The sequence below is a fragment of the Puma concolor genome, chromosome E2 (assembly GCF_028749965.1).
Source record: "Puma concolor isolate L17-30 chromosome E2, mPumCon1.1.hap2, whole genome shotgun sequence".
NCBI classification, from domain to species: domain Eukaryota; kingdom Metazoa; phylum Chordata; class Mammalia; order Carnivora; family Felidae; genus Puma; species Puma concolor.
The window spans coordinates 13,416,641-13,443,732 of NC_141681.1; the positions used below are offsets into that span (position 1 = coordinate 13,416,641).

At 39.9% G+C, this 27,092-nt stretch overlaps 1 protein-coding gene and 1 non-coding gene across 2 annotated transcripts in view; one reads left to right on the forward strand and one right to left on the reverse strand.

The window, feature by feature from the left end:
* The window catches only part of GLG1 (golgi glycoprotein 1), a 152,350-nt gene that overhangs the window by 69,814 nt on the left and 55,444 nt on the right, over positions 1–27,092 (forward strand). The window contains exon 2 of the mRNA XM_025920609.2: positions 21,104–21,136. Within this exon, the coding sequence (XP_025776394.1) occupies positions 21,104–21,136 (33 nt within the window). The remainder of the gene's footprint in view (positions 1–21,103; positions 21,137–27,092) is intronic.
* On the reverse strand, positions 17,212–17,318 carry LOC112857595 (U6 spliceosomal RNA). Its single transcript, XR_003223326.1, has one exon. It is a non-coding gene; the product is annotated as a U6 spliceosomal RNA (small nuclear RNA).

Sequence of the window (27,092 nt, forward strand, 5' to 3'; positions counted from 1 at the left end):
TGAAGTCGGACGCTTAACCGACTGCGCCACCCAGGCGCCCCCAATTTCCTATTCTTATGCACTGTTTCTTCATCTGGAAGCAGGGACAATTTTAGTAACCAGTTGAATAAATTATCTTGGTAAGTCGTGTATATTGAGGTCATTTATATAGTGGCAGACCTTTTGGAAAGGAGGTATTAATGCATTCACTTTTCTTTTGAAACTTCATTAACTTGCTCTTAGGCCAAAATTATTCCATATTATTTTATGTTTTAAAACATGTATTTGTTAATTAAAAAAAATATTTTTTTAATGTTTCTTTATTGAGAGACAGAGTGTGAGTGGGGGAGGGGCAGAGGGAGACACAGAATGTGAAGCAGGCTCCAGGCTCTGACCTGTATGTAGCACAGAGCCTGACGTGGGGCTCAGACTCACAAACCGCGAGATCATGACCTGAGCTGAAGTCAGATGCCACCCAGGCATGCCTGTTTGTTCTTTCTTTCTTTTAAGATTTTATTTTTAAGCAATCTCTACACACACACGTGGGTAGATCAAGATCACCCAGCCCCAAGATCAAGAGTTGCACACTCCACTGACAGAGCCAGCCAGGCGCCTCTGTGTATTTGTTAATCTGAGATAAAGTTTTAAAATTAAAGTTATAGCCAAACGTTTTTGGTACATTACTTAATTAGTACTTAATGTGCTTCTTGAATTCCTTAGGTTAATGGCATAACTAGGTAACAACATTTATAACGTTGTAAGATTCTTTTTTTTTTTTTTTTAAATGTTTATTCATTTTTGAGAGACTGAGAGCACATGAGTGGGGAAGGGATAGAGGGAGGGAGGGAGGGAGGCACAGAATCTGAAGCAGGCTCCAGGCTCTGAGCTGTCAGCACAGAGCCCGACGCGGGGCTTGAATGCACGAACTGTGAGATCATGACCTGAGCCGAAGTCGGACGCTCAACCGACTGAGCCACCCAGGCGCCCCAAGTGTTGTAAGATTCTTAACCAGACAAATGACTCAGAGTAGACATATTACTAGTGTACAACACCGTTTACATCTGAAGTGTATATTTTAAATGTCAGAATGTTTCATTTTGTGGATTTTATTTATAGTACGTATTACAGAGAAGGTAAGTCTTAAATTTATTTATTTATTTATTTATTTATTTATGAATGAGAGGGAGAGCACATGCATGTGTGGGAGAGGGGCAGGGAGAGAGAGAGAGAGAGAGAGAGAGCGCGCGAGAGAGAGGGAGAGAGAGAGAGAATATGAATCCCAAGCAGGCTCCAGGTCCAGCTCAGAGCCCGACTGGGGGCTGGATCTCACAAACCGTGAGATCATGACCTGAGCTGAATCAAGAGTCACACACCTCACCAACTGAGCCATGCAGGTGCCCCAGTTCCTCTCATTTAAATCTTAAAACTTTTGGGGCGCCTGGGTGGCTCAGTCGGTGAGGCATGTGACTCTTGATTAGGCTCAGGTCATGATCTCACGGTTTGTGAGATCCAGCCCCCAGTCGGGCTCTGAGTGGACCTGGAGCCTGCTTGGGATTCATATTCTCTCTCTCTCTCCCTCTCTCTCGCTCTCTCTCCCTCTCTTTCTGCCCCTATCATGCTCACTCTCTTTCTCTCTCAAAATCAATAAATAAACATTACAAAAAAATAAATGCTTGAAGGTTTTTTCCTTGCATACTAAAGTAAATAAAAATAAATAACATGGAGAATCTAGGTAGCAGGTTAAAAACATTCTTCTTGGCACCAGAATCAAGACTTTCAGTGAGAGCAGTCCAAGATTGACTTTCTGCTATCCATCCCACCCTGGTCTTTTTTTTTTTTTTTTTTTTTTAACTAAAATGTGTTTTGGTTTGGGGGGGGGAATCTATCTATCTATATGGATGTATATGTATATGTTCTGGGTTATTAGATATCACCTCTTGCTTCTGAGTAGGTATATTTTCCCTGATACAGAGAGCCTTTCCCCAGACAAATTCTGTATTGTGGATTATTTAGTAAGATTTCAGTTAGGAAAATGTTTGCGTGCTTTTTGTAGCTCACTTATGTTGTTTATAAGGTCTGTCCTTTTTCTCTGGTCCATGAGGCATTTCATTTGTATCACATGTTAGCATTTAAAATATTATCTTTGAAATACCAAACTTCACTCCAGTCATCGATTCTTATCTTCTCTATTTCTTGTGTAGACTAAAGATCTAAAGACCTTGAATCTAAGCCCCGTAGTTTTTAAAGTTTGTTTATTTATTTTGAGGGAGACAGACAGACAGACAAAACAAGGGGGAGGGGCAGAGAGAATGGAAGAGAGAAGATCCCAAATAGGCTCTGCGCTCAGTGCGGAGTCTTATGAAGGTTTCAGTCCCATGAACTGTGAAATCATAGGGGCTCGATCCCACAAAATGAAATTATGACCTGAGCTGAAATCAAGAGTTGGACACTTAACTGACTGAGCCACCTAGGCGCCCCAGAGCCCCATATTTTAGACATTAGATTTCCCATACTCTTCGGAAGAATAATAATTGTGATGATCAAAGTTTTAAAGATACTGTTGTAAGATCTGAGTGTATTTGAAAGAATTATGGTATAGTCCTAGACCTCGTTTGCACTGTTTTATATTTATTACCTGTTTATAGGTGGCTGTCAAGTGATTTGAAATAACACAGACAGATGCATGACATTTAAACTGAATTGTCAAAGTCATTGATCTTGCCTATTAAACTGACCACAAGTAGTATTTACTTGCACAGAAGGAGTCCACTTGAGTTTGGTGTGAGGAGAGAAGTGCATTGAATGCCAATGGTAGGCTAAAAACATTTCCCAAGTAAAATTTAGAAAAGTGATTTTACTTGAGTAATAGCCTTAGTTTGTTTGCACATTTAAAGAGAACTGCATCTGAACAGTTGGATTTAAATACAAAGGCTGTTTGGAGCCTTAAAATATATGAGTGAACAAAACCAAAACTGTTTAAACCTCTCATGTTTACATAGAAGCAACCTAAATGAAGTTCAAAATAGGTATCACGTCTGGATTTGTATATGGGTATTAGATTGAGAGATAAGGGTGGAGGCAGGCAGAAATTCCATACACGCATAATTGTGCTAAGCAACTTGATGAAGTCACTTAAAGATTGTTCTGGGGCGCCTGGGTGGCGCAGTCGGTTAAGTGTCCGACTTCAGCCAGGTCACGATCTCGCGGTCCGGGAGTTCGAGCCCCGCGTCAGGCTCTGGGCTGATGGCTCAGAGCCTGGAGCCTGTTTCCGATTCTGTGTCTCCCTCTCTCTCTGCCCCTCCCCCGTTCATGCTCTGTCTCTCTCTGTCCCAAAAATAAATAAACGTTAAAAAAAAAAATAAAAAAAAAATAAAAAAAAAGATTGTTCTTTCCATTGGCATAAGATTTTTCTACCATAATTTCCTAAGTTAATTTATTCCTTTACTCCAGTTTATCCTGATGTAATTTGGATAATTACATTAATAAATAGTTACATAAATAATGTAGCTATTAGTTATCACTTTGGTAATTGAACTATATGTGTGTGTGTGTGTGTGTGTGTGTATAACTTATTGTCAAATTCGTTCCCATACAACACCCAGTGCTCATCCCAACAGGTGCCCTCCTCAATGCCCATCACCCACTTTCCCTTCTCCCCCACCCCTATCAACCTCAGTTTGTTGTCAGTATTTAAGAGTCTCTTACGGTTTGCCTTCTTCCCTGTCTGTAACTTTTTTCCCCCCTTCCCCTCCCCCCTGGTCTTCTACTGAATTTCTCAGGATCCACATATGAGTGAAAACATATGATATCTGTCTTTCTCTGCCTGACTTATTTCACTTAGCATACCACTCTCCATTTCTGTCCACGTTGCTACAAATGGCCAGATTTCATTCTTATTGCCAAGTAGTATTCCATTGTGTGTGTGTGTGTGTGTGTGTGTACATATATATATGTATACACATATATATATGTGTATATATATATATATATATACACACACACACATATCACATCTTCTTTATCCATTTGTCAGTTGATGGACATTTAGGCTCTTTCCATAATTTGGCTATTGTTGAAAGTGCTGCTATAAACATTGGGGTACAAGTGCCCCTATGCATCAGCACTCCTGTATCCCTTGGGTGAATTCCTAGCAGTGCTATTGCTGGGTCATAGTGAGGACCCTTCACACTGTTTTCCAGAGCGGCTGCACCAGTTTGCATTCCCACCAACAGTGCAAGAGGGTTCCCGTTTCTCCACATCCTTGGCAGCATCTATAGTCTCCTGATTTGTTCATTTTGGCCACTATCTTTTATTCATTTTTTGAGAGAGTGTGGGTGGGGTAGGGGTAGAGAGGGAGGGAGACACAGAATCTGAAGCAGACTCTAGGCTCTGAACTGACAACACAGCCTGACGCGGGACTTGAACTCATGGACCGTGAGATCATGACCTGAGCTGAAGTCAGACGCTTAACCAACTGAGCCACCCAGGCGCCCCTGTAATTGAACTGTTAAAACTGAAGTTGCCTTCCTCTAGCTAAGAATCTATAGATCTACAAACTTACTCCTGAAGTTGAGGCTTAAAAGAAAACCTCTTTTTACTTACTTTTTTCCTTATTTCTGAGATTGATTTATTGCTGTGTTTTGGAGTTAGGGCAGTACAAAATTAATAATCTTCTAGAAGTATACTATAATAATATTATAGATAATATTTATTGTATGCTTATTGTGAGTACTCATAGGTGCTTTATGTGCTTTGCCTAATTTATTCCTGCATAAGTAATAAATACTCATCCCCATTTATAGATAAGGAAATTTAGGCTTATAAGAGTTAAATAATTAGTCCAGCTAGTACTTGGAAGAACCTAAATTTGATCCTAGTTCTCGCAAGTCTTTGCTGCATAACCAGTGGTGTAGACTATATAGTAATGAGTGCTTAGAAATACCTGGAGCATCTTTATTTTTTTTTTTTTTTAATTTTTTTTTTCAACGTTTATTTATTTTTGGGACAGAGAGAGACAAAGCATGAACGGGGGAGGGGCAGAGAGAGAGGGAGACACAGAATCGGAAACAGGCTCCAGGCTCTGAGCCATCAGCCCAGAGCCTGATGCGGGGCTCGAACTCACGGACCGCAAGATCGTGACCTGGCTGAAGTCGGAGGCTCAACCAACTGCGCCACCCAGGCGCCCCTTTGTTTTTTTGTTTTTTTGGTTTTTTTTAATTTTTTTTTCAACGTTTTTTATTTATTTTTGGGACAGAGAGAGACAGAGCATGAACGGGGGAGGGGCAGAGAGAGAGGGAGACACAGAATCGGAAACAGGCTCCAGGCTCCGAGCCATCAGCCCAGAGCCTGACGCGGGGCTCAAACTCACGGACCGCGAGATCGTGACCTGGCTGAAGTCGGATGCTTAACCGACTGCACCACCCAGGCGCCCCTTCATCTTTAGTTTCCATTATTTGAGGTGAATGTTCTTTACCCAGAAAGTAATGCGTACTTGAACCATCGGCATACTTTATAAAGTATTTAAAAATAGTAAATCTAAAAGCATCTGGAACTGTTCTACCTTTGTCCTTTCACCTTCTCCCCGTGAACTACACCTTTTCTATACTTTGACTATTCCCTTTCTGTAACAATATTTTCCCTTCCTCAGAAAGGTAGTATTGGTTTATGGAATCATAGTAGATACGCAACTAGTTGGAGTCAGAATGTCTCACTTTTTATGTAGTTTTCCGCCAATTCCAATTGAAGTGTTGAGAGTTATGATCTATTTAGGTTATACAATGAGCACTGGCTCAGTTGGAGTACCATTAAAGGATCCTCCTGGTCTTTTGTTCTTTACATTTTGATTTCAAAATCCATTAATTTTATAACAGAAAAATATCACTTTAAAAGGCAAAGATATGGTTTGGAGATTGTGGATAATTCTTGTAAAATATTGCATCTTTATTGTTTACATTAATCTATCAATATTTCCCAAAGTAAGTGTTTAATTTACATCACTTCAGCATTTGATATAGTGGTGATTTTTTTTTTTAATTTTTTTTTTTAAGGTTTATTTATTTTTTTGGGACAGAGAGAGACAGAGCATGAACGGGGGAGGGGCAGAGAGAGGGGGAGACACAGAATCAGAAACAGGCTCCAGGCTCTGAGCCATCAGCCCAGAGCCAGACGCGGGGCTCGAACTCACGGACCGCGAGATCGTGACCTGGCTGAAGTCGGACGCTTAACCGACTGCGCCACCCAGGCGCCCCTATAGTGGTGATTATTGATGTATACTTGGTAGTATCTTGTTCTGTCAACTGTAGATTGATGTTATCTAAAGAAAAACGTGGGAAACTTGAGAAGATTTCATTAGATTATTCATGTTACTGATGTTTATAAACCTCAGAAGATTCAGTTTTTAAAATATATCAATTGAGGTTTTTCCAATTCAGCCCCAGAGTCCTTCTTTGAGCTAGATATTGAAGGATCAGTTGGTATGGACCCCAATATACTTTTCTGAATTACGCCAATCTGTTAATAAAGCAAACCTGAATTTATTAGCACTTACTACAGATAGGAGGATACCACCTTGACAGGAAGAAGTCAAAATTGGGATATTTAAATGCCTTTGAGATCTGACATAAAGTGGTTTCAAAGGGTCTTTTTTTTTTAAATTTTTTTTTCAACGTTTTTATTTTATTTTTGGGACAGAGAGAGACAGAGCATGAACGGGCGAGGGGCAGAGAGAGAGGGAGACACAGAATCGGAAACAGGCTCCAGGCTCTGAGCCATCAGCCCAGAGCCCGACGCGGGGCTCGAACTCACGGACCGCGAGATCGTGACCTGGCCGAAGTCGGACGCTTAACCGACTGCGCCACACAGGCGCCCCTCAAAGGGTCTTTTAAAGAAGGGAACTGATTGTGATTGGACAAAATTTGCAATACAACAATTTAGAATTGGTGGACACTTCGAGTTAGAGGTCTTAAAGCAATTCTTCTTAATGTTTTTTTTAATTAATTTATTTATTTTGAGAGAGAGAGAAAGAGAATGACCTGAGGAGGGGCAGAGAGAGAGGAGACAGAGGATCCAAAGCGGGCTCCAAGCCGAAGACAGCAGAGAGCCCAATGTGGGACTCGCACTCATGAACTCTGAGATCATGAACTGAAGGCGGATGCTTAACCAACTGAGCCACCCAGGCACCCCTAAAGCAGTTCTTAATGCATAAATATGTTAGTTAGATAAGGAAGTCATTTGCTCAGATGAGAAGATTCTTGTCTCTGGTAAATTGATCTATTAGGAATTCCCTGAATCAAATGGTAAAGTTATTGATTTGCAGTCTGTCTTTCTTGGGCAGAGATTCCCTGAAACAACAACTATGTCATGTTTAACATAGGTGGTCTACAGTCTTACGTTAACAGAATTGGTCTTGGTTATCTGTCCCCTCTTATCCTTCTTCAGCCCAGACTGAAAAATGAAACATTATCATCTGGGGATATGATCAATCTGGATGTAGACCACTGTTTTAAAGAATTGTGGTTGCATATCCAGTTTCAGGTAGTAGTCATTTCATCCACTACATATATCAACTTTTCCTGTTTGTATTGTAGGATGATCATTTGTTTGTTGTATCATCTGATCCATCATTTAAGACTGGAGATGATGCGTTTGAACACTGCACCTCAAACAGGAGAGAGATTATGATCAGAGTTTGCAGTCCATTTCTAAGCCAGGAGCCTAGAGTGCCCAAATTAAAACAAGAGAACACATCTCATCCACAGTCCAAAGAGATTTTGTCCATAATCCAAAGAGCCTGTACATCTACATGTGGGGCTATCAGCCAGATTACTTAATTTCATAATTTCTTTGATTGTCTAGTTCCCATTTCAATCTGTGAACCATAGCATATAAGATTTCCCTAACTTTGTCAGTTATAAAGTGTGTTTGAAGAAGTTTGAGGGTAGAATGAAACAGTCCAGAATTCTTGTTGAGTAGTTCAGTCTTCAGATTTCAAATTGAGGCCCACTTCTTTATTTTACTGGTATTTTATGGTAAATACTCATAACATAAAATTTACCATTTTAAAGCATACAATTCACCACAGAGGCCCACATTTTCTCTTTCTTGAGGGAAGTTATCTGGTCTCATTTTTTTTGGAGAAAGAAGGGGACTGGTGGACCAGAATGGACCCTGACTCACCATCAGTTTACCAAGCTAAACCTGTCCAGTTTGCTGGCGGTAACCAATAGGCTTTTGTACCACAAATTAGGATCGGTCATTAGGGTCTACCCAATGATCAGTTCTTGACCAGAATATTCCTATAGGATTGCCAAAATTTAAGGTATAGTGTTGCCATTCAAAAGAAGTTAGATGCCAGGTAGGAGACTATAAAGTGGAGATATCTCAAGTAGATAAAGGGCTAGATTTGATAGGGAATCAGAAGAGTTACTTACAGAGTAAAAGGCCTATAAATATGAGACAGGTATTAAATACACACCATCTTTTTCATGTGACAGTTTGGTTATAGACTAGCTCCTGAAAATAATCATTAAGTGTTGTTTCAGTGGAGGCTGAAACCTCTTTCCTAGGTGTGACATGACAGGAGGTTTTAAATTTAGGGTTTTAGAATGGAGGTTTAAAGTAAAGGAAAAGGTGGAGTTTTCCCTTGAGTTTGGGTTTTTGTGTTGTGGTGCTGGCTTTGCTTTTTGATTTTTGAAGGAATATATATTTTTTTTACAGCCGTGTTTTCAAATCTCAAAACAATGCTCAAGTATGCTAGGTTTTCCCAGTTCAGTTTTCAGACAGATTGAGTTTTCTTATGTACTTAATAGCATTTATATGGAACCTTAAGGTTTTCATTCAGTCGTCAATTGATTCAGTGACATTGAGCAAACACCATCTCCATTTTGGACTTAAGTGGAGGGGTAGAGTGGTACAGGGGTGGTTGGGGAAGTGGTTTGGGACTACCTCAGTTGTGTTGAGTCTGTGGTGCCTTAGATAGTCATGAGGAGTAAGGAGGAGGTCCCAAAAGTTTGAAAATTTCTTGGATAAGTTATCTCTAAATTACGCTTTTAATTCTCTGACCTTCTGATGATTCTCTAAGCTTCAGGACATAATATCTTTTAAAGCTTTTGATCAGAATTATTTGCAGCAATGTCTGTAGGTTCTGATAGCTATATTTGTCGTTATCTTTAACTGTATTCAATTTTTTTTTAATTTCTCTGTTACATTTATCTTTCTCCATATCTACTGTTGTTCAGTGGTGATTACTTTTCCTCATATAGTTTCTTTTTTTAAAAAAAATTTTTTTTTTTTCCAACGTTTATTTATTTTTGGGACAGAGAGAGACAGAGCATGAACGGGGGAGGGGCAGAGAGAGAGGGAGACAAAGAATCGGAAACAGGCTCCAGGCTCTGAGCCATCAGCCCAGAGCCCGACGCGGGGCTCGAACTCACGGACCGCGAGATCGTGACCTGGCCGAAGTCGGACGCTTAACCGACTGCGCCACCCAGGCGCCCCTCCTCATATAGTTTCTTGATGTGACTCCCTTTCCAGGAGACACTATTTGTATAAAACTATTTGCTGTTTCTCTGACACTTTTTGAGTCCATTTAAGCATCTATTGATGCCAAGGTACCAGGTACCCTTCTTCCCCCATTTCAGCTTAGCATTTCCCAGTATTCAGATGGCCTTTATCTCTCTCATCTAACCTAAGATTTGTCCCCCTGAGGCTCCTGCTTCAAAGCTTACACATGCTTCAGAATTATGCAGTTGCTGTGTTATTCAGATGGAAGGCTAGTGCCTGAGTCAAAGCTGTTCTCTTCAGAAGCACCAGTCATAGCGGGACCTGGGTGGCTCAGTCGGTTAAGTGTCCGACTTTAGCTCAGGTCATGACCTTGCGGTTCGTGAGTTGGGGTGCCACATCGGATTCTCTGCTGTCAGCACAGAGCCTGCTTTGGATCCTCTGTCCTCCTTTCTCTGCCCCTTCCCCCTGGTTTCTCTCTTTCTCTGTCTCTCAAAATAAATAAATAAACTTAAAAAGAAGAAGAAGAAGCACCAATCATTTGCGCTGGGTTATACAGAAAGGGTTCTGCACGTTCTGGCAGCTCTGTGCTCTTTGCCTCTCTTTAGGCCAGTTAAAGTAAGTAGTGCACTAACCCCTGGTCAGTATGGAAGAGATGTGGTATTTTTAGATACTTGAGTATGGTTCATGAGAAATTATATTTCATTTTGGGACTTTTTTTGCATCTTGTAATTTTATACGCCTTTTTTGTTTTTATCTTCTCACAATTACAGAAGTAACATAGTCGGATTGGAGGTACTGAGCTGCATTGACAGAATCAGTCCAGATTTACTGGCCGTAATCCCTAATAGTATTGTCACATGCCTGGAAAACTTCTTTCTCTTTTCATTTCCCACTTTGCATTTGGCTCAGTAGCTCCTGCTTTGACAAATTTGGCCCTGTATATTCAGCTGTTCCAAATCAACTGAGATGGCAAATTAAATAAAACATATAAAGGATGCCATATAAAAATTGACCTTTTGTTCCTTATTCATACTATGTCCTTCAGAGAATTTTGTTTTCACTTCTCATTCTCAAACTCCCACATAGAAGCGCTTGGGTGGCTCAGCTGGTTGAGCGTCCGATTCTTGATTTCAACTCAGGTCACGATCCCAGGGTTGTGGGATCAAGCCCCACATCGGGCTCCGCACTGAGCACAGAGCCTGCTTGAGATCCCCCTGTCAACTCAGGCCCTCTTCCCACCTCCCTGTGTGTGCATGCATGCTCTCTCTTTCTCTCTCTCTCCCCCCTAAATAAAATGGAAAAAGAATAAATAAATAAATAAATAAATAAATAAATAAATAAATAAATAAATAAATAAATAAATTTCTTACCTAAAAGTTGAGCATACCGACACAACTAAACCATAAAATGGTTAATGTGCTTTTCTTAGAACTACTAATCTAGGACTCTTAAGAGGACCAGATTGCTACTTGCCATGTTCTAGAAAGTGTGGATTTCCCATATTTCCCTGCTCCAACCATCCCCTTTGAAATACACACTGAAAGAGAAAGAAAATAGAAAAATATGGACTGCAAAGAGTGTATCGTCAGATTCCCTTAGGTGCCTTATCTATGATGTATTCCATATATTTTCACAAGTGTCTCTGTTTGTCTTTTTTGTTTATTTTTGAGAGAGAGAGAGAGAACAAGCAGGGGTGGGGCAAAGAGAGAGGGACAGAGGATCCTAAGCTGGCTCCATGCTGACAGTAGGAAGCTGGATGTGGGACTTGAATTCACAAACCATGAGATCATGACCTGAGCTGACATCTGAAGCTTAACCGACTGAGCCATGCAGGTGCCCTGCTCTGACTTCTTTCTGTTATCCTACCCATAGTGGGTAAGGGGGACTTTCTTCATTCTTTAAAGTATCAGGCCCTCTTCCCACCCCAGACTCCACTTTTTGTATAATGGTTAGGTGTAGACTCATGTTTTATCTTCCCTACCACACTAATTGATTTACTTGAAAGCCAGCATCTATAATCTGTGTCTCATACCCTTTTTATTTTTTTTTTTTTTAAATTTTTTTTTTTTTTTTTTTTCAACGTTTATTTATCTTTGGGACAGAGAGAGACAGAGCATGAACCGGGGAGAGGCAGAGAGAGAGGGAGACACAGAATCGGAAACAGGCTCCAGGCTCTGAGCCATCAGCCCAGAGCCTGACGCGGGGCTCGAACTCACGGACCGCGAGATCGTGACCTGGCTGAAGTCGGACGCTCAACCGACTGCGCCACCCAGGCGCCCCTCTCATACCCTTTTTAAAAATAAATCTCCCACTGGACCTTTATAGTAAATTCATTCTGAAAAGTTGGTTGAATGTTAAAGAATCACACAAAAGCACAACTCTTTAGTGAATCAGAAAAGCATTGTTGGAGGGCACAAAGCCTATGCTGGTCACTGTCCTTTTGGAAAAACAATACTTAGCAGCAATCCCTGGGTACAAATAAGAAAAATTAATTCTCATTGGCCAGAATAATGTACTGAAAAGAACTTGGTTATGAATCTGACAGAAGATTAAAATTCAGTTTATACTTGCTCACGGAAAGTTCACCAAGACTAGAAAACTGACTTTAATCATTACCAACTGTATTATATTGAGTTTGCTTTTTTTTTGGTGGGCAGGAGGCAGGTGGATTGGGTCATGTTAATAAATGAATTGTTCATATGATTGGCACTTTACTGGGTTCTTAATGAACAAACTCCCAGAAGAAGAATCTCCTTACTATTGTAGGAGAATGTTTCTAATCACAGGGAGACATCAGGTTGTTGCCCAGCCTTCAGATTTGTGCAAGGCTATAAAAGCACTGATACTGTTGACATTTTTTCTTTGTTTTCTCCCAGGTGATTAATAAACAGCGTCTATTATCACTTAATTTAGTACCAGGTGTGATCTGGTGGGTAGTTCAACTTCAGTCTGTCTAACTGTAGAATGTTCCAAATTTTAGACACAGTCCAGCTCCCAAGCATTTCTATTTCAGAAACTGGGACAACTTCCAAGTAAGTTTTGTGAATCCTTCAATTTCTCCTGCCAGACTCATTAACTCAGCCTGTTCACCTTGGGGAAATCAGAGTTCAGACTTGTACTTTCTGTAAAAACCATCCTTTTAAGTGAATGTGATGGTTGATTTAATTGAGAATATTCAGACTCAGGCTTTTCAGTAGTTTGTTCTGAAACCTGTTGTGCTTTGGCCAGCAGAGAATGATTAAGATGAAGCACTGGGAAACTGTAGTCATAATATGCAAATTACCCACATTAAAAGACATGGAAATCAATAAATACTTCTATTTCTATTTTCCACATCTCACATCTTATAGCCTCCTACAGCTGCAAAGAATCTCAACCATCTTAGACCACTGTTTCTTAACTGACTGAGCCACCCAGGCGCCCTAGACCACTGTTTCTTAATTTTTTGGTGCCTTATGGTTCTTTGTGAGATTTATCATGACAGCTATGAATTCTCAGAAAAATATACTTCCGCACAAAAGTTTGTATTCAGTTTCAAGAGAGTCTCACCCCTAAAGTCAGTTCATGATCCTAGGTGAAGAAATCCCTGTTCTGTCCTCAGGGGTCTGGAGAAGTTAAGTGACACACCAAAATCACACAGCTTCTATAGCTGAATATTTTCATGAATCCGTTGTCTTTTTTCTGTCATTGTATCCCTTTAGTTAAAACCCATTTTGAATTCACAGAGCTTAGAGGAAGGACAAGTAGTTTTAAGCCTTAAAGTGAACTACATCATCTTTGGCTTACCCAACAAGGAGACTGGAGTACAGTAATACCCAAAACATTTAAATCATTGATTTAGAAAGGCCAAGTGAACTAAGCAAAGTTTTTTTTATAATTTGCTCTAGTTACCATAGGGCTACTCTGGATTCATAGTTGGTCTAATTACTCCAGTCTTTACTTACCTGTGCTTCCTGCATGTAAATTCATCATGTGGCTGTCAGATCATTCTAGAGTACTTGTTCTGTTTATTCATGCTGTCTGCCTTTCTTTTTCTTGCACCTCCTGAAGACCCTCCACCCCATCCCCCACGGGTCATTGTGCTCAACCTGACCTTACGGAGCCTTTTTTGGGAGGCATCACGCTGAAAGCATCACAGTGAGCATTAGTTGCCATTTATTAGCATTATTTAAATTCCTGTTGTGCTGTCTCCTAGAAGTGTACTTTGATCACATTACTCAGTTTTTCTGGATTTTGAGATCTTCATCTGTAAAATTGGACACAAAACCATTTATCTTGCAGTCCATCATGTCAGAAATGAATTTGACATCTAGCTCAGTTAAGTGACACTTTTACCTTTTCCTGCTATCCATGACATTCTTTATTGGAGTCAGGCCGATGTCTCCAAGCACTCAGTGCTTATCTCCTTTATGGTGTTATTGCCACATTGTTCATTCAGCATTATTTGAGCTCTTTCTCTGTTTCAGTCACTGCCGTGTTGGGTTGAGGGGATGTGTCACACTCTCCTTTTCTCTTTCCTCTGTTCCTAAATTTTTTTTATTGATACTAATACATGTAATTTCAGCAGTCTCTTCTACAAAGTTTGGTCATTAAATTAACAGCTATTTATGAGGCTTATCATAAATTTTTCTCCTCCCAGATCCATTGCCAAGAGGACGATTATTTATTTTCCATGAGGAAACACTTGATGGAAGACACTTATTTCTTCTTTTGTTTTTAATGTTTATTTATTTTTGTGAGAGAGAGTGCCCATGTGAGAGTGCATGTACAAGTTGGGGAGGGGCAAAGGGACAGAGACAGAGAATCCCAAGCAGGCTCCACACTGTCAAGGGCAGAGCCCGACGCAGGGCTCAAACTTGTAACAAAGAGATAGTGACCTGAACCGAAATTAAGAGTGTGATGCTTAACCCACTGAGCCACCGCAGCACCCCAGAGACACTTCTTTTGAAGTCCTGTCTCTTGAATGTCTGTCTCTAGAATGATGGAGAGCAGCTAATAATATAGCAAAGCTCAGCTTCTCATTTGATAGTTCCACAGGCTAGGAGCCTGCTCTTTGCCTCTGATTTAATGGGGAGAGAGTGAGGATAGGACTCCTAAACTGGTTACAAGGAAGGTTTCAGTTCTTAATCCTCTATTTTGATCATGTTCTTCTTTATCATTTGAAAAAATTACTACATATACCACAATATTTTATAGTTACTTATAAAATATTCTTTTTTTTTTAATTTTTAAAATTTTATTTTTGAGAGAGAGATAGAGCACGAACGGGGAAGGGGCAGAGAGAGAGGGAGACACAGAATCCAAAGCAGGCTCCAGGCTCTGAGCTGTCGGCACAGAGCCTGACATGGAACTCGAACCCACAAACTGCAAAATCATGACCTTAGCTGAAGTTGGATGCTTAACTGACTGAACCACCCAGGTGCCCATTAAGTATTCTAATATATGCATTATAAAACCTTAAAATGTAAATTAAAAGATGATTTTTTTTTTTAAGAAGAGGTTCTCTGGGCGCCTGATTGGCTAAGTCGATTGGGTACCTGACTCTTGATTTCAGCTCAGATCACGGTCTCGTGGGTTCATGGGTTTGAGCCCTGTGTGGGGCTCTGCACTGACACCATGGAGCCTGCTTCGGTTCCTCAGTCTCTTTCTCTCTCTGCCTGTCTCCCACTTGCTCTCTCGCTCAAAAATAAATAAACCATTAAAAAAGTAAAGAGAGATTCTCTTATTTTCTTCTTGAGCTCTAGGGGATCATCTACCCTGCGTATTCCATGGAAATCATTCCTTTGTCTCATCTTTCAGGCCTAGCTCAAGTCCCAGTTCTTGCTTAATTGCATGACTTCACCATTTTATCTCTTCAACTGGATTGTAAACCACCTGAGGTTAGAGACAGTGGCTTATCTTTCTTCTGTATCCCACAACAATCCCTCACACAATTTTGGGTCCATCATAATTATCCAGTATTTACTTGTTGCTTCATTTCTTGGGATCATTTCAGAGTATTATTTCATTGATAACAAAGTAAACAAAAAATCCTCAGCCTTATTCTACCTTAGTAATTCTGGGTTTTATTCTCTATGCGATTCATCTTCTTAGGTTAAAGGTAATCAAGCCTATCTGCATTTATAGTTTTGCAGAAGTAGATACATACTATGTCTGATGAAGTGATTTGATTGGGACATCATGGGAGTGGTACAGTCTGAGAATCAAACCTGCATCCGCACCCACATCTGTTTTTGGTCCCTGATATTTTTGCCTTTTAGAGTCTTATCAAATGGTCGTGCTAAACCATAGCATTTTCTTTTTATACTTCCTCTGGAGTTACTTTGTGCTGGCATTCATGTTCCCACTGTTTGGGTATACTACTTTATTTATTTATTTTTTTATTTATACATGAAATTTATTGTCAAATTGGTTTCCATACAACACCCAGTGCTCATCCCAAAAGGTGCCCTCCTCAATACTGGGTATACTACTTTATTTTTTTTTTTTTTATTTATATATGAAATTTATTGTCAAATTGGTTTCCATACAACACCCAGTGCTCATCCCAAAAGGTGCCCTCCTCAATACCCATCACCCACCCTCTCCTCCCTCCCACCCCCCATCAACCCTTAGTTTGTTCTCAGTTCTCAACAGTCTCTTATGCTTTGGCTCTCTCCCACTCTAACCTCTTTTTTTTTTTTTTTTCCTTCCCCTCCCCCATGGGTTCCTGTTAAGTTTCTCAGGATCCACATAAGAGTGAAACCATACGGTATCTGTCTTTCTCTGTATGGCTTATTTCACTTAGCATCACACTCTCCAGTTCCATCCACGTTGCTACAAAAGGCCATATTTCATTTTTTCTCATTGCCACGTAGTACTCCATTGTGTATATAAACCACAATTTCTTTATCCATTCATCAGTTGATGGACATTTAGGCTCTTTCCATAATTTGGCTATTGTTGAGAGTGCTGCTATGAACATTGGGGTACAAGTACCCCTATGCATCAGTACTCCTGTGTCCCTTGGATAAATTCCTAGCAGTGCTATTGCTGGGTCATAGGGTAGGTCTATTTTTAATTTTCTGAGGAACCTCCACACTGCTTTCCAGAGCGGCTGCACCAATTTGCATTCCCACCAACAGTGCAAGAGGGTTCCCGTTTCTCCACATCCTCTCCAGCATCTATAGTCTCCTGATTTGTTCATTTTGGCCACTCTGACTGGCGTGAGGTGATACCTGAGTGTGGTTTTGATTTGTATTTCCCTGATAAGGAGCGACGCTGAACATCTTTTCATGTGCCTGTTGGCCATCCATCCGGATGTCTTCTTTAGAGAAGTGTCTATTCATGTGTTCTGCCCATTTCTTCACTGGGTTATTTGCTTTTCGGGTGTGGAGTTTGGTGAGCTCTTTATAGATTTTGGATACTAGCCCTTTGTCCGATATGTCATTTGCAAATATCTTTTCCCATTCCGTTGGTTGCCTTTTAGTTTTGTTGGTTGTTTCCTTTGCTGTGCAGAAGCTTTTTATCTTCATAAGGTCCCAGTAATTCACTTTTGCTTTTAATTCCCTTGCCTTTGGGGATGTGTCGAGTAAGAGATTGCTACGGCTGAGGCCAGAGAGGTCTTTTCCTGCTTTCTTCTCTAAGGTTTTGATGGTTTCCTGTCTCACATTCAGGTCCTTTATCCATTTTGAGTTTATTTTTGTGAATGGTGTGAGAAAGTGGTCTAGTTTCAACCTTCTGCATGTTGCTAAAAATATGGAACGCTTCACGAATTTGCGTGTCATCCTTGCGCAGGGGCCATGCTAATCTTCTCTGTATCGTTCCGATTTTAGTATATGTGCTGCCGAAGCGAGCACTATACTACTTTATTTTTTATATTTTGCAGATAGGTCTCTGTTCACTTCCTCTGAACCATCTCTATGACCTTTGATTCTACAGACCCTTTTAAATTTCTGAAATTATTTGCAATTATACATAGAAAATCTTCATAGCTGTTTAGTTCTGTTAGTCTCAATGGCCTAACATCATAACCTGGTTCTTTTTTTTTTTTTTTTAATGTTTATTTTTGAAAGAGAGAGAGACAGAGCATGAGTGGAGGAGGGGCAGAGAGAGACAGACAGACAGACAGACAGAATCTGAAGCAGGCTCCAGGCTTTAAGCTGTTAACATAGAGCCCCATGTGGGGCCTGAACTCAAGGACTGAGAGATCATGACCTAAGCCAGAGTCGGGTGCTCAACTGACTGAGCCACCCATGCGCCCAAATCATAGCCTGGTTCTTATAGCATTCCTATGTTGTCATCGTCTCTTTCTTGGAAGAGATACTAAATCTAAAAAGAAAAAAAAATAAGTTTATTGCCTATTGCAAATTAAGATGACAAAAGAGACGAAAACGAAACACTGGGCTCCCAATGTGCAGTTCATTTGTGTCTCCGTGGCTCACGTGTTTCTTTCATAAAAGGCTATAGTACTCTGTATTTACTAACATAATTCACTAAATTAGATTGTAGCTATTATCAATTGTGGCTTAATGGATTTCAGATTTTTATTATTCCATTTGCTTGATAGGGATATTATTCATTTTTTTTCTTCATAACAATCTCCCTCAATTTCAAGTTCTCATAATGACAGATACTTACTTTTCTTGCCCGTGGCTCTGCAAGTCATTTAGGATCACTCTGCTCCGGGCTATAGGTAGGGTTTAAGTCTGCTGCACATGTCTCTTTTCCTTGTACTAGCAGCTGCCTGGACGTGTTCTTCTCTTGGGAAATGGCAGGAGTGTGAGAGTGAAAAGCACATTTAAAACTTCTTCTATTGGGGCGCTTGAGTGGCTCAGTCGGTTAAGCGTCTGACTTTGGCTCAGGTCATGATCTCCTAGTTCCTGAGTTTGAGCCCCGCTTGCCAGCCGGCTCTGTGCTGACATCTCAGAGCCTGGAGCCTGCTTTGGATTCTGTCTCCCTCACTCTGCCCCTCCCTTGCTCATGCTCTCTTTCTCTCTCTCACTCAAAAAATGAATAAACATTTTAAAAAGTAAATAAAATCTCTTCTATTGTGTCTATTTAAAATCCCATTGGCCAAAGCAAGTCAGTAGTAGCCTAGCCTTATATCATTGGAGCAGGGTGTATACTCATTGCGCAGCAGGAGGCTGTGCAGAGTTACAGAGCAAAGGTTGTGGATATCAGATGCTATTCAAGAGGAGTAAAAAACTAGGGGAAATAATCCAGTCTACCAATGTAGGGAAGCAAGCCATTAAACTGTCAATTTGTTCGTATAGGTCCTGTGAACTGTAAACATAACACTTTTTCCATGAGCAACTTGCATATTATTTAAATAAATTATTTTGAAAATGCTCCAATGCTCTGGATTTCTTTCAAGAATTCTCCTTTTTTAGGGGCGCCTGGGTGGCTCAGTCGGTTGAGCGTCTGACTTCGGCTCAGGTCATGATCTCACGGTCCGTGGGTTTGAGCCCCACGTCGGGCTCTGTGCTGACAGCTCAGAGCCTGGAGCCTGTTTCAGATTCTGTGTCTCCCTCTTTCTCTGACCCTCCCCTGTTCATGCTCTCTCTCTCTCTCTCTGTCTCAAAAATAAATAAACGTTAAAAAAAATTTTTTTTTTTTTTAAAAGAAAGCTCCTTTTTTAAAGTAAGCTGCGCGCTCAACATGGGGCATGAAGTCACAACCCCTGAGATAAAGAGTCTTATGCTTTACTAACTGAGCCAGCTGGCTGGCCCCCCTCAAGAATGCCCCTTTAATCCAAAGGTATTGTGTAGTAGAAATGAATACTAGTTGAAATGATAGTGTTACTCATTGGCTTTGTGCTTTGTTTGAGAAAGAGCAAGAATTGCTGATTGATTGGAAAATATTTAAGGGATAGATTAAAACAGGATAAGGCAGAAAGCTGCCTAAACAAAATAAAGCTTTCTTGCTAATAATAAACTGTTAAGAGATGTAAGACAAGCACTTGGGATTGAAGTGGAGGGAGCAGAGTTAAGCTAGTTTCAGTCATAGTATAGAGGCTGATTTCTGAGAATAGAAAGCCCCCCCAAAAAGGCATTACCTGTTTTTATGTAGACAAGTGGGGGAACAGTCCAAAGATGGTATGTTGTAATTTTATGATTACCTAGGAATCTAATTAAAGTCACTTTTCCGTGTGTGTGTGTGTGTGTGTGTGTGTGTGTCTGTTGATTTTGAGAGAGAGTGTATGTACGTGGAGATGAGGGTCAGAGAGAGAGGGAGATAGAGACCCCCAAGCAGGCTCTGCGCTGACAGCACACCCCGGGGCTCAATCCCAGTGAGATCATGACCTAAGCCAAAATCAAGAGTCGTACGCTTAACCGACTGAGCTACCCAGGCACACCTAATTAAAGTCAGTTATAATATTTTATGAATAAGTACAAAAACAAGTTTTTATATTAGTGTCAATGCCTATTTAAATTCTACAGTGGAATTAGTAGTTCCCTAGAAACCTTTTTCTTTCTGAAGTGATTGATGCTAGTTGTGGCTGCTTAACTTGTTAATATTTACTGTTTATTGCCTTATCTCTATCCGTGAATAGAAAGAATCTTTTTATTTTGAAAATGGCATCTTTTAGGACCTGCTTTGGTGATATTTCATAGAAGGTGCACAGAATTCCCTTCCTTTGAACAGGTTGGAATGCTATGGAAACTCAAATGAAATGGTATTGTCTTACAATTGTATCTTTTTTAAAGGCATGAACAAGGAAACTAAATATGTGTATTGCCGTTATGTAACATTAAGCATAACCTAGCTTACTTTTTAAATTATGGAATAGAAAGTTCATTTTACTTCTGGTACATGTACCTGGCTTTGCAGAGCACATATAGTCATGGGACTATATATATAATTTCTATTTTTTAAAAAAACTTTCTATTTTAAATGATATACTTGCAAGATTATAGGCTCCTAAGAAGTTACATAGAGGTCCTATGTACCCATGACCTCACTTCACCTAGTGGTGGCATAAGACTAGTTTTTAAATCATTTGATGGACCTTCTTTGTCCTCTTTAAAAATTTTTTTCTTAATATGTATTTATTTTTGAGAGAGAGACAGACAGTGATCGGGGTAGGGGAGCAGAGAGAGGGAATCACAGAATCGGAAGCATGCTCCAGGCTCTGAGTTGTCAGCACAGAGCCTGATGCGGGGCTCAAACTCACAAACTGCAAAGTCATGACCTGATCCACAGTTGGATGCTTAACCGACTGAACCACCCAGGTGCCCCTGCCCTCTTTAATAAGTCTGTTTTGTTTTGTGTTGTTTTTTTAAGATATCTAACTTTAGAAAGGACACCTGTATTGTGCCTGATTTTCTTTAGCTTTCAGAATTATGAAGTGTTCTGTAAGGATCCTGATGTCCCTATAGCTTTGTTTCTTTAGTACTTTATTATCCCCTGTCCCTATTTTCAGATCAAACCATTGATTACAAAGGGGTTATGTCTCATCTCCTTTTCTGGTATATTTCTCCCCAGCTATCTAAAAGATATATAAGCCCCATTTTCCTTCTTAAATTGAAGAAGCATATTCAGTTAAATATTCACATTTCTTGTTTTGAGTTTATTTTGGTGGTGTTTGAAAACTTGAGTTGTTTTTTTTTTTTAACATTGTCTTTTTTTTCCCCCCTTTTAGCCTGAAAATGAGATTTCTTCAGACTGCAATCATGTAAGTATGGATTTTCCAGAGTTCACTGTATATGCTTTATATGTGTGACAGGTTCAGGATGCTTTTCCTGTTATTCTGAGAAATATTATGTCTTCTTAGATTCCCTCCATCTTAACCACGATGATCGGCCTTATTTAAGGATCATGGTAAATCTGCAAATACCCTTCCATTCTAGAAACCAGCAGGTTTTGTCAAATAATATTTACGTACTTAAGTTTAAATTTTACTTCAGTTATAGCTACCATATGAAAATAATTGTTTCTCTGCTTCTCAAGTTTACAACTTTAGAATTCCATATTTTAAAGTTGTTTTATTCAGTCATAATACAGTCACATACTATGTACCGTACACTGTGATAGAAACTACAGGCACCTACAAGTGAATACCTTGAAGACAGAGGCCTGTATTAGAGTTAGCGGAAAGAAAAGTGAATTTTGCTCCGGGGGGATTGATGTCAAGAAAGACTTAAAAGTGGAAATGAGACTTGAGTTGGGTCTTGAAAGAGGAGTGAGTAGTCCTGTATCTGACAGTGCTGGAAGAAATCACTGTCACAGTGTAGAAGGCAGTTTGGAGGGCAGATGTAAGAGCAGAGAAGCAGGCTAACTGCTTAGATTGACTGCTTATTCTAAAGAATGTGTAGATAGGTCAGAGATTCAAAGTAAAAATAAAACCACAGGAGTACTAGAAGAAAACATGAACACGAGGAAGGTGTTTTAAAACATGACAGAACATTAAGAACTATGTAAAAAAAGATTGGTAAATTTGATTGCATTAAACAAACTCAAAAGATTTTATTTTTCCTTCAAAAATGTTCGGTATATTATGAAAAAGTATTTGCAACACCGATAAAAAGGCCTATATTCTTTAATAGAAAGCGCTGTTAATAGACACAGGCAACAGATATTTATATACTATTCACAGGTAAAGAAAAAGATGTCCAGTAAATAATGAAAAAGTTGATTCTCTCTTATAGTTAAAAGTGTGAAAATTAAAAGACAAATGAGTGCATTGTTTTCACCCATCTGATTAGCAAATATAAAAAAATTAATAAATAACACAGTATTGATGGGAATATGGGGATTTAAGCTCTCTAGCCCACTAATCAGCAAACTGCTACCCATTGGCCAAATCCAAACCACTGTTACACATAAAGTTTTATGGGAATGCTCCCACGCACATTCAGTTACATATACTGTCTTTGGTTGCCTTCCACGCCATAATGGAAAGGTTGAGTAGTTTCTACAGAGACTTTAGGTCCCTTGAAGTATAAAAGAAAAAGTGGCTAAACACCTCTCTAGCCTATGGATAGGAATATAAATATGAAAAACTTCTTTATAAAGCAGTCAACTTAAAATGTGTATATTCTTTGGCCCAGCATTTTTACTTCTAAGAATTTATGTATAGTTAAAAGAATGGATTCAGATGTGTCTATAAGATAATATTTGTTGTGGCATTATTTATAAAGCATAAGATTGGGAATAAAATATCTGCCATAGGGGAAATCCCAGAAAGCAGCTTATCTGTGCCCTAGAACCCCAAAAGGCTTTGGGGGTTAGGAAGGATTTGACACTACTGAATAGGGGCCAAATAGTATACAGAAAACAGGAGAATTGATGTCCTTATAAAAAGAGAAGATTAGGACATAGACACAGAGGGAAGACCATGTGAAGATACAAAAAGATGATGGCCATCTACAAGCCAAGGAGAGAAGTCTCAGAAGAAATCAGTACTGCCAACACCTTGATCTCAGACCTCCAGACTCCAGAGTTGTGAGAAAATAAATCGCTGTTGTTTAAGACACCAAGTCTGTGGTATTTTGATGGCATTACTAGCAAAGTAATACACTTTTGGGTCGGAATAGGATGCATTATAATTTTTCCCATTAAAGTTAATGGAACAGGGGCGCCTGGGTGGCGCAGTCGGTTAAGCGTCCGACTTCAGCCAGGTCACGATCTCACGGTCCGTGAGTTCGAGCCCCGCGTCAGGCTCTGGGCTGATGGCCCGGAGCCTGGAGCTTTCCGATTCTGTGTCTCCCTCTCTCTCTGCCCCTCGCCCGTTCATGCTCTGTCTCTCTCTGTCCCAAAAATAAATAAACCTTGAAAAAAAATTTTTTTTAAGTTAATGGAACAAATTTTAAAAATTAGGGGCGCCTGGGTGGCGCAGTCGGTTAAGCGTCCGACTTCAGCCAGGTCATGATCTCGCGGTCCGTGAGTTCGAACCCCGCGTCGGGCTCTGGGCTGATGGCTCAGAGCCTGGAGCCTGTTTCCGATTCTGTGTCTCCCTCTCTCTCTGCCCCTCCCCCGTTCATGCTCTGTCTCTCTCTCTGTCCCCAAAATAAATAAACGTTGAAAAAAAAAAATTTAAAAAAAAAAAAAAAAAAAATTAAACAACTTTCCACTTAATAGGGAGCTCTGGAATGAGTTAGTGTTGTCAAGCAAGAGATAAGATTAGTTATGAACAGTTTTTAGGCCAATGCATTTGAAAATGTTTACCCAATGGACAAATTCCTAAAAAAACAAACTTAACCAAAACTAACACAGGAAGAAGTAGAAAATCTGAGTAACCTGTATTTACTTTAAAAAAATGAATCTGGAGGTAAAAATCTTCCCATAAAGAAAACTCCAAGACCAGATGGATTTATTGTTTTGTTTTTGTTTTGTGTTTTTAAATAAACATTTAAGGAAAAAATAATACCAGTCAGTAATTAGAGATTACAATCACACCTGTCAGAATGGCTGTTATCAAAAAGACTACAAATACCAAGTGCTGGTGAGGATGTGGAGCAAAGGGAATCCCCATGCACTGTTGGGGGGAATGTAAATTGGTGCAGTCACTATGAAAAATAGCATAGAGTTCCTCAAAAAATTAAAAATAGAGCTACCATACGATCCAGCAATTTCACTTGTGGGTGTTTATTCCAAGAAAATGAAAACACTGACTTGAAAAGATATGTGTACCTTCATGTTCATTACGGCATTACAGTAGCCAAGACATGGAAACAACTTAAGTGTCCATTGATGGATGAATGAATAAAGAAAATGTGATATATATACAGTGGAATATTATTCAGCTATAAAAAAGTATGAAATCTTGCCATTTGTGACAACATGGTGGGACCTTTGAAAGGCATTATGCTAAAGTGAAATAATGCTAAACATTATGGGTTTTTTTGTTGTGGTTTTTTTTTTTAACGTTATGTTAAAGTGAAACCCAGTGAGCTCTGCTGAGTGCCTGGCGAGGCCTGTCCCTGCCTCTTCTTTCCTGCTGGAGGTGGGGATCAGGCCAGGCAGGCTAGTTGTGGGTGTTTGGGACAGGGGCTCTCTTTTAAATTTTTATATTGTTGGGGTGCCTGGGTGGCTCAGTCAGTTAAGCATCCAGCTTTGGCTAGGGTCATGATCTCATGGTTTGTGGGTTTGAGCCCCATGTTGGGCTTTGTGCTGACAGCTCAGAGCCTGGATCTTGCTTAGGGTTCTGTGTCTCCTTCTCTCTCTGCTCCTCCCCCGCTCGTGCGCTATCTCTGTCTCAAATATTAATTTTTTTTTTTAATTTTATATTGTTGTTTTTATTATTTGTAATTTGAACCCAGGGACTTGCACAGTTGTCGTCTTCACCCAGAGGAGGAAGACCCGGGCGCTGCCTTCCCTCTTGTTGGCGGGGAGTTGGGGGACCTGGCACCTCAGCAGCCACCAAGACTGAGAGTCCATCCTGGCCTGGGCCAGAGCCGGGGAACTGGTACCCCCCAAACCCACCTGGACTCTGTGACCTCTGGGAGCCAAGCCGGCTCCTGTGTCAGCCCTCAGGGTCTCGCTTTCCAGACCCTGCCCCACAAGGCCTACTGGCCTCTGGACTGTTCCTGCAGGAGCCCCACCCTCCCCCAAGGGCTGTCTGCAAAGGCCTGTAGCCCCAGTAGTGCCCTGACCCCTTCTCCTCCACCCTTGGGCAGGAATAGAGTAAATGTTTGTATGGATTTTTTTTTAAAAAAGAACAAAAACAAAAACACTGGATGCTCCCTCTTCTGTGCTGAATCTAAATAAATTTAAAAATTAAATAAACTAAGCTCATAGTTACAGAGAACAGATTGGTGGTTGTTAGGGGAGTGGGACAAAGGATGAGAGAAATGAGTGAACTGTTTTTTGGTGGTTCAGTTTGTTTTTTCTTTTTAATTTAAGTGACTTTTAAAATAGAAATTATGCCATAAGATACAACATAACTATTGGATGGATAAATTTGAGATAAGCCATTTAAAAAAAAAAAAAGGAAAAAGGAAGGGTACCTGCCTGGCTCAGTTGGAAGAGCATGCGACTCTTGATCTCCAAATTCATGAGTTTGAGCCCCACATTGAGTGTAGAGATTACTTAGATACATAAATCTTTAAAAAAGGAAAAAAAAGAAAAATGGGTAAGATAGTTGAACATCCATTTCCTAAAGATGATGGTTGAATGACCTATAAATACATGAAAAGGTACTCAACCTCATTAGTAATCAGGGAAATGGAAATTAAAACCTCAGTGATTCACCATTAGATAAATTGCCAGAATTGTAAAGACTGATGGTATCAGTACCAAGTATTGATGTGACTATGGAATAAGGAAATTTTCATGCATTGATAGTGATAATGTAAATTAGTATAACTACTTTTGAAGCTGCTTAGCATTTACGTACTAAAGCTGAACATAAGCATAATACATGGTACAACCATTTCACTTCCAGATATTTATTAACTCAACAGGAATGTTTGTGTGTCATTTCAAGAATGTTTATAGCAGCTTATTTTAATAGTCCTGTGAGTGAAAGGTTAATAAAACCCTTTCCCTTTCCTCATGAGACTTTGAATTCTACTCACTATGTAAGTCAGATCTCTGGTGGTCTGGTAGTAGTAAAATGCTGACTAAGCTTCAAGGCAGTATAGGTCATGATGAAAATGATCCTAAATGGTACATTCTGTTTGGACCCGAAAGAACTGTAAGTGAATTGTAATTACTCGATAGGGGTGCCATAGTTGGGGCTTCCCTGATGCGGTGACTCATACCTGAGTGTGTCCCTTGCAGAGACCCTGAAAGCTTTGCCCAGAGGGTTGTTATAAGAGATAGTGGTTCCCACGGGGCATGAGTCTTCTAAGCCAGGGCTCCTCCCTGTGCCCATTGTGAGTCTTTTCTTCTCACACCTGAGCTGTTATCTGGAGAGAACACACAGATGACTAAGCAGACTGCCACCAGGGTTTCCCTGGCGCAATTGATGACAGTGTGTGGTTCCTGTCTGGTTCCTGTCCTGTCACCTGTGTTCTCTGGTGACAGTGTGTGGTTCCTGTCTTTTATCTAGCCTACTCCTTTCCACAGAACTCCACGCTCCAACTGCTGACTTCACATTTTTACTCTGCCTCATAGTCCTTTCTAGAACCAAACTCTCTACTTTTCCAGTTAGAGATTGGGGATTAATTGGTAATGACCATGGAGAAAAATAGGCCCATGAAATAAATGACTGTTAACTCTGTGACAGACTATAAGTGGAAGGAATGAAATAATAATGTTCTATATAGCTCAGCATGTATACTTTTGTATAGCATCACTAATGTAAATGCTCACCATCTGACATTATGATTTAACTATATTGGGAGAATTGGGATCAGGAAGAAGTATATAAAAGTTCATTCCTTCTCTTTTACCATATAAAGTTTTATAGAATATTACAGAATATCTAAAAGTAACAAATCAAGAAATAGCAGTTAATTAGGTAGTTTAAAATTGTAGAGGTAATTTCTGTAAAAAAAAAAAAATCAGCAAAAGGAATTTGAAATATTTGTCTCTGGGGAGTTGGTAGGACTTCAGAAAAGGACTTGTCTGGAAACTGCTTGTTTGTTTTGATTTTTAACTACTTATTCAACTAAACAAGATTTAAAAGTTGTAAGATGAATGGAAGAGGAAGTGGATAAAATGAGCTATACTTTTGAAGGAGCTTG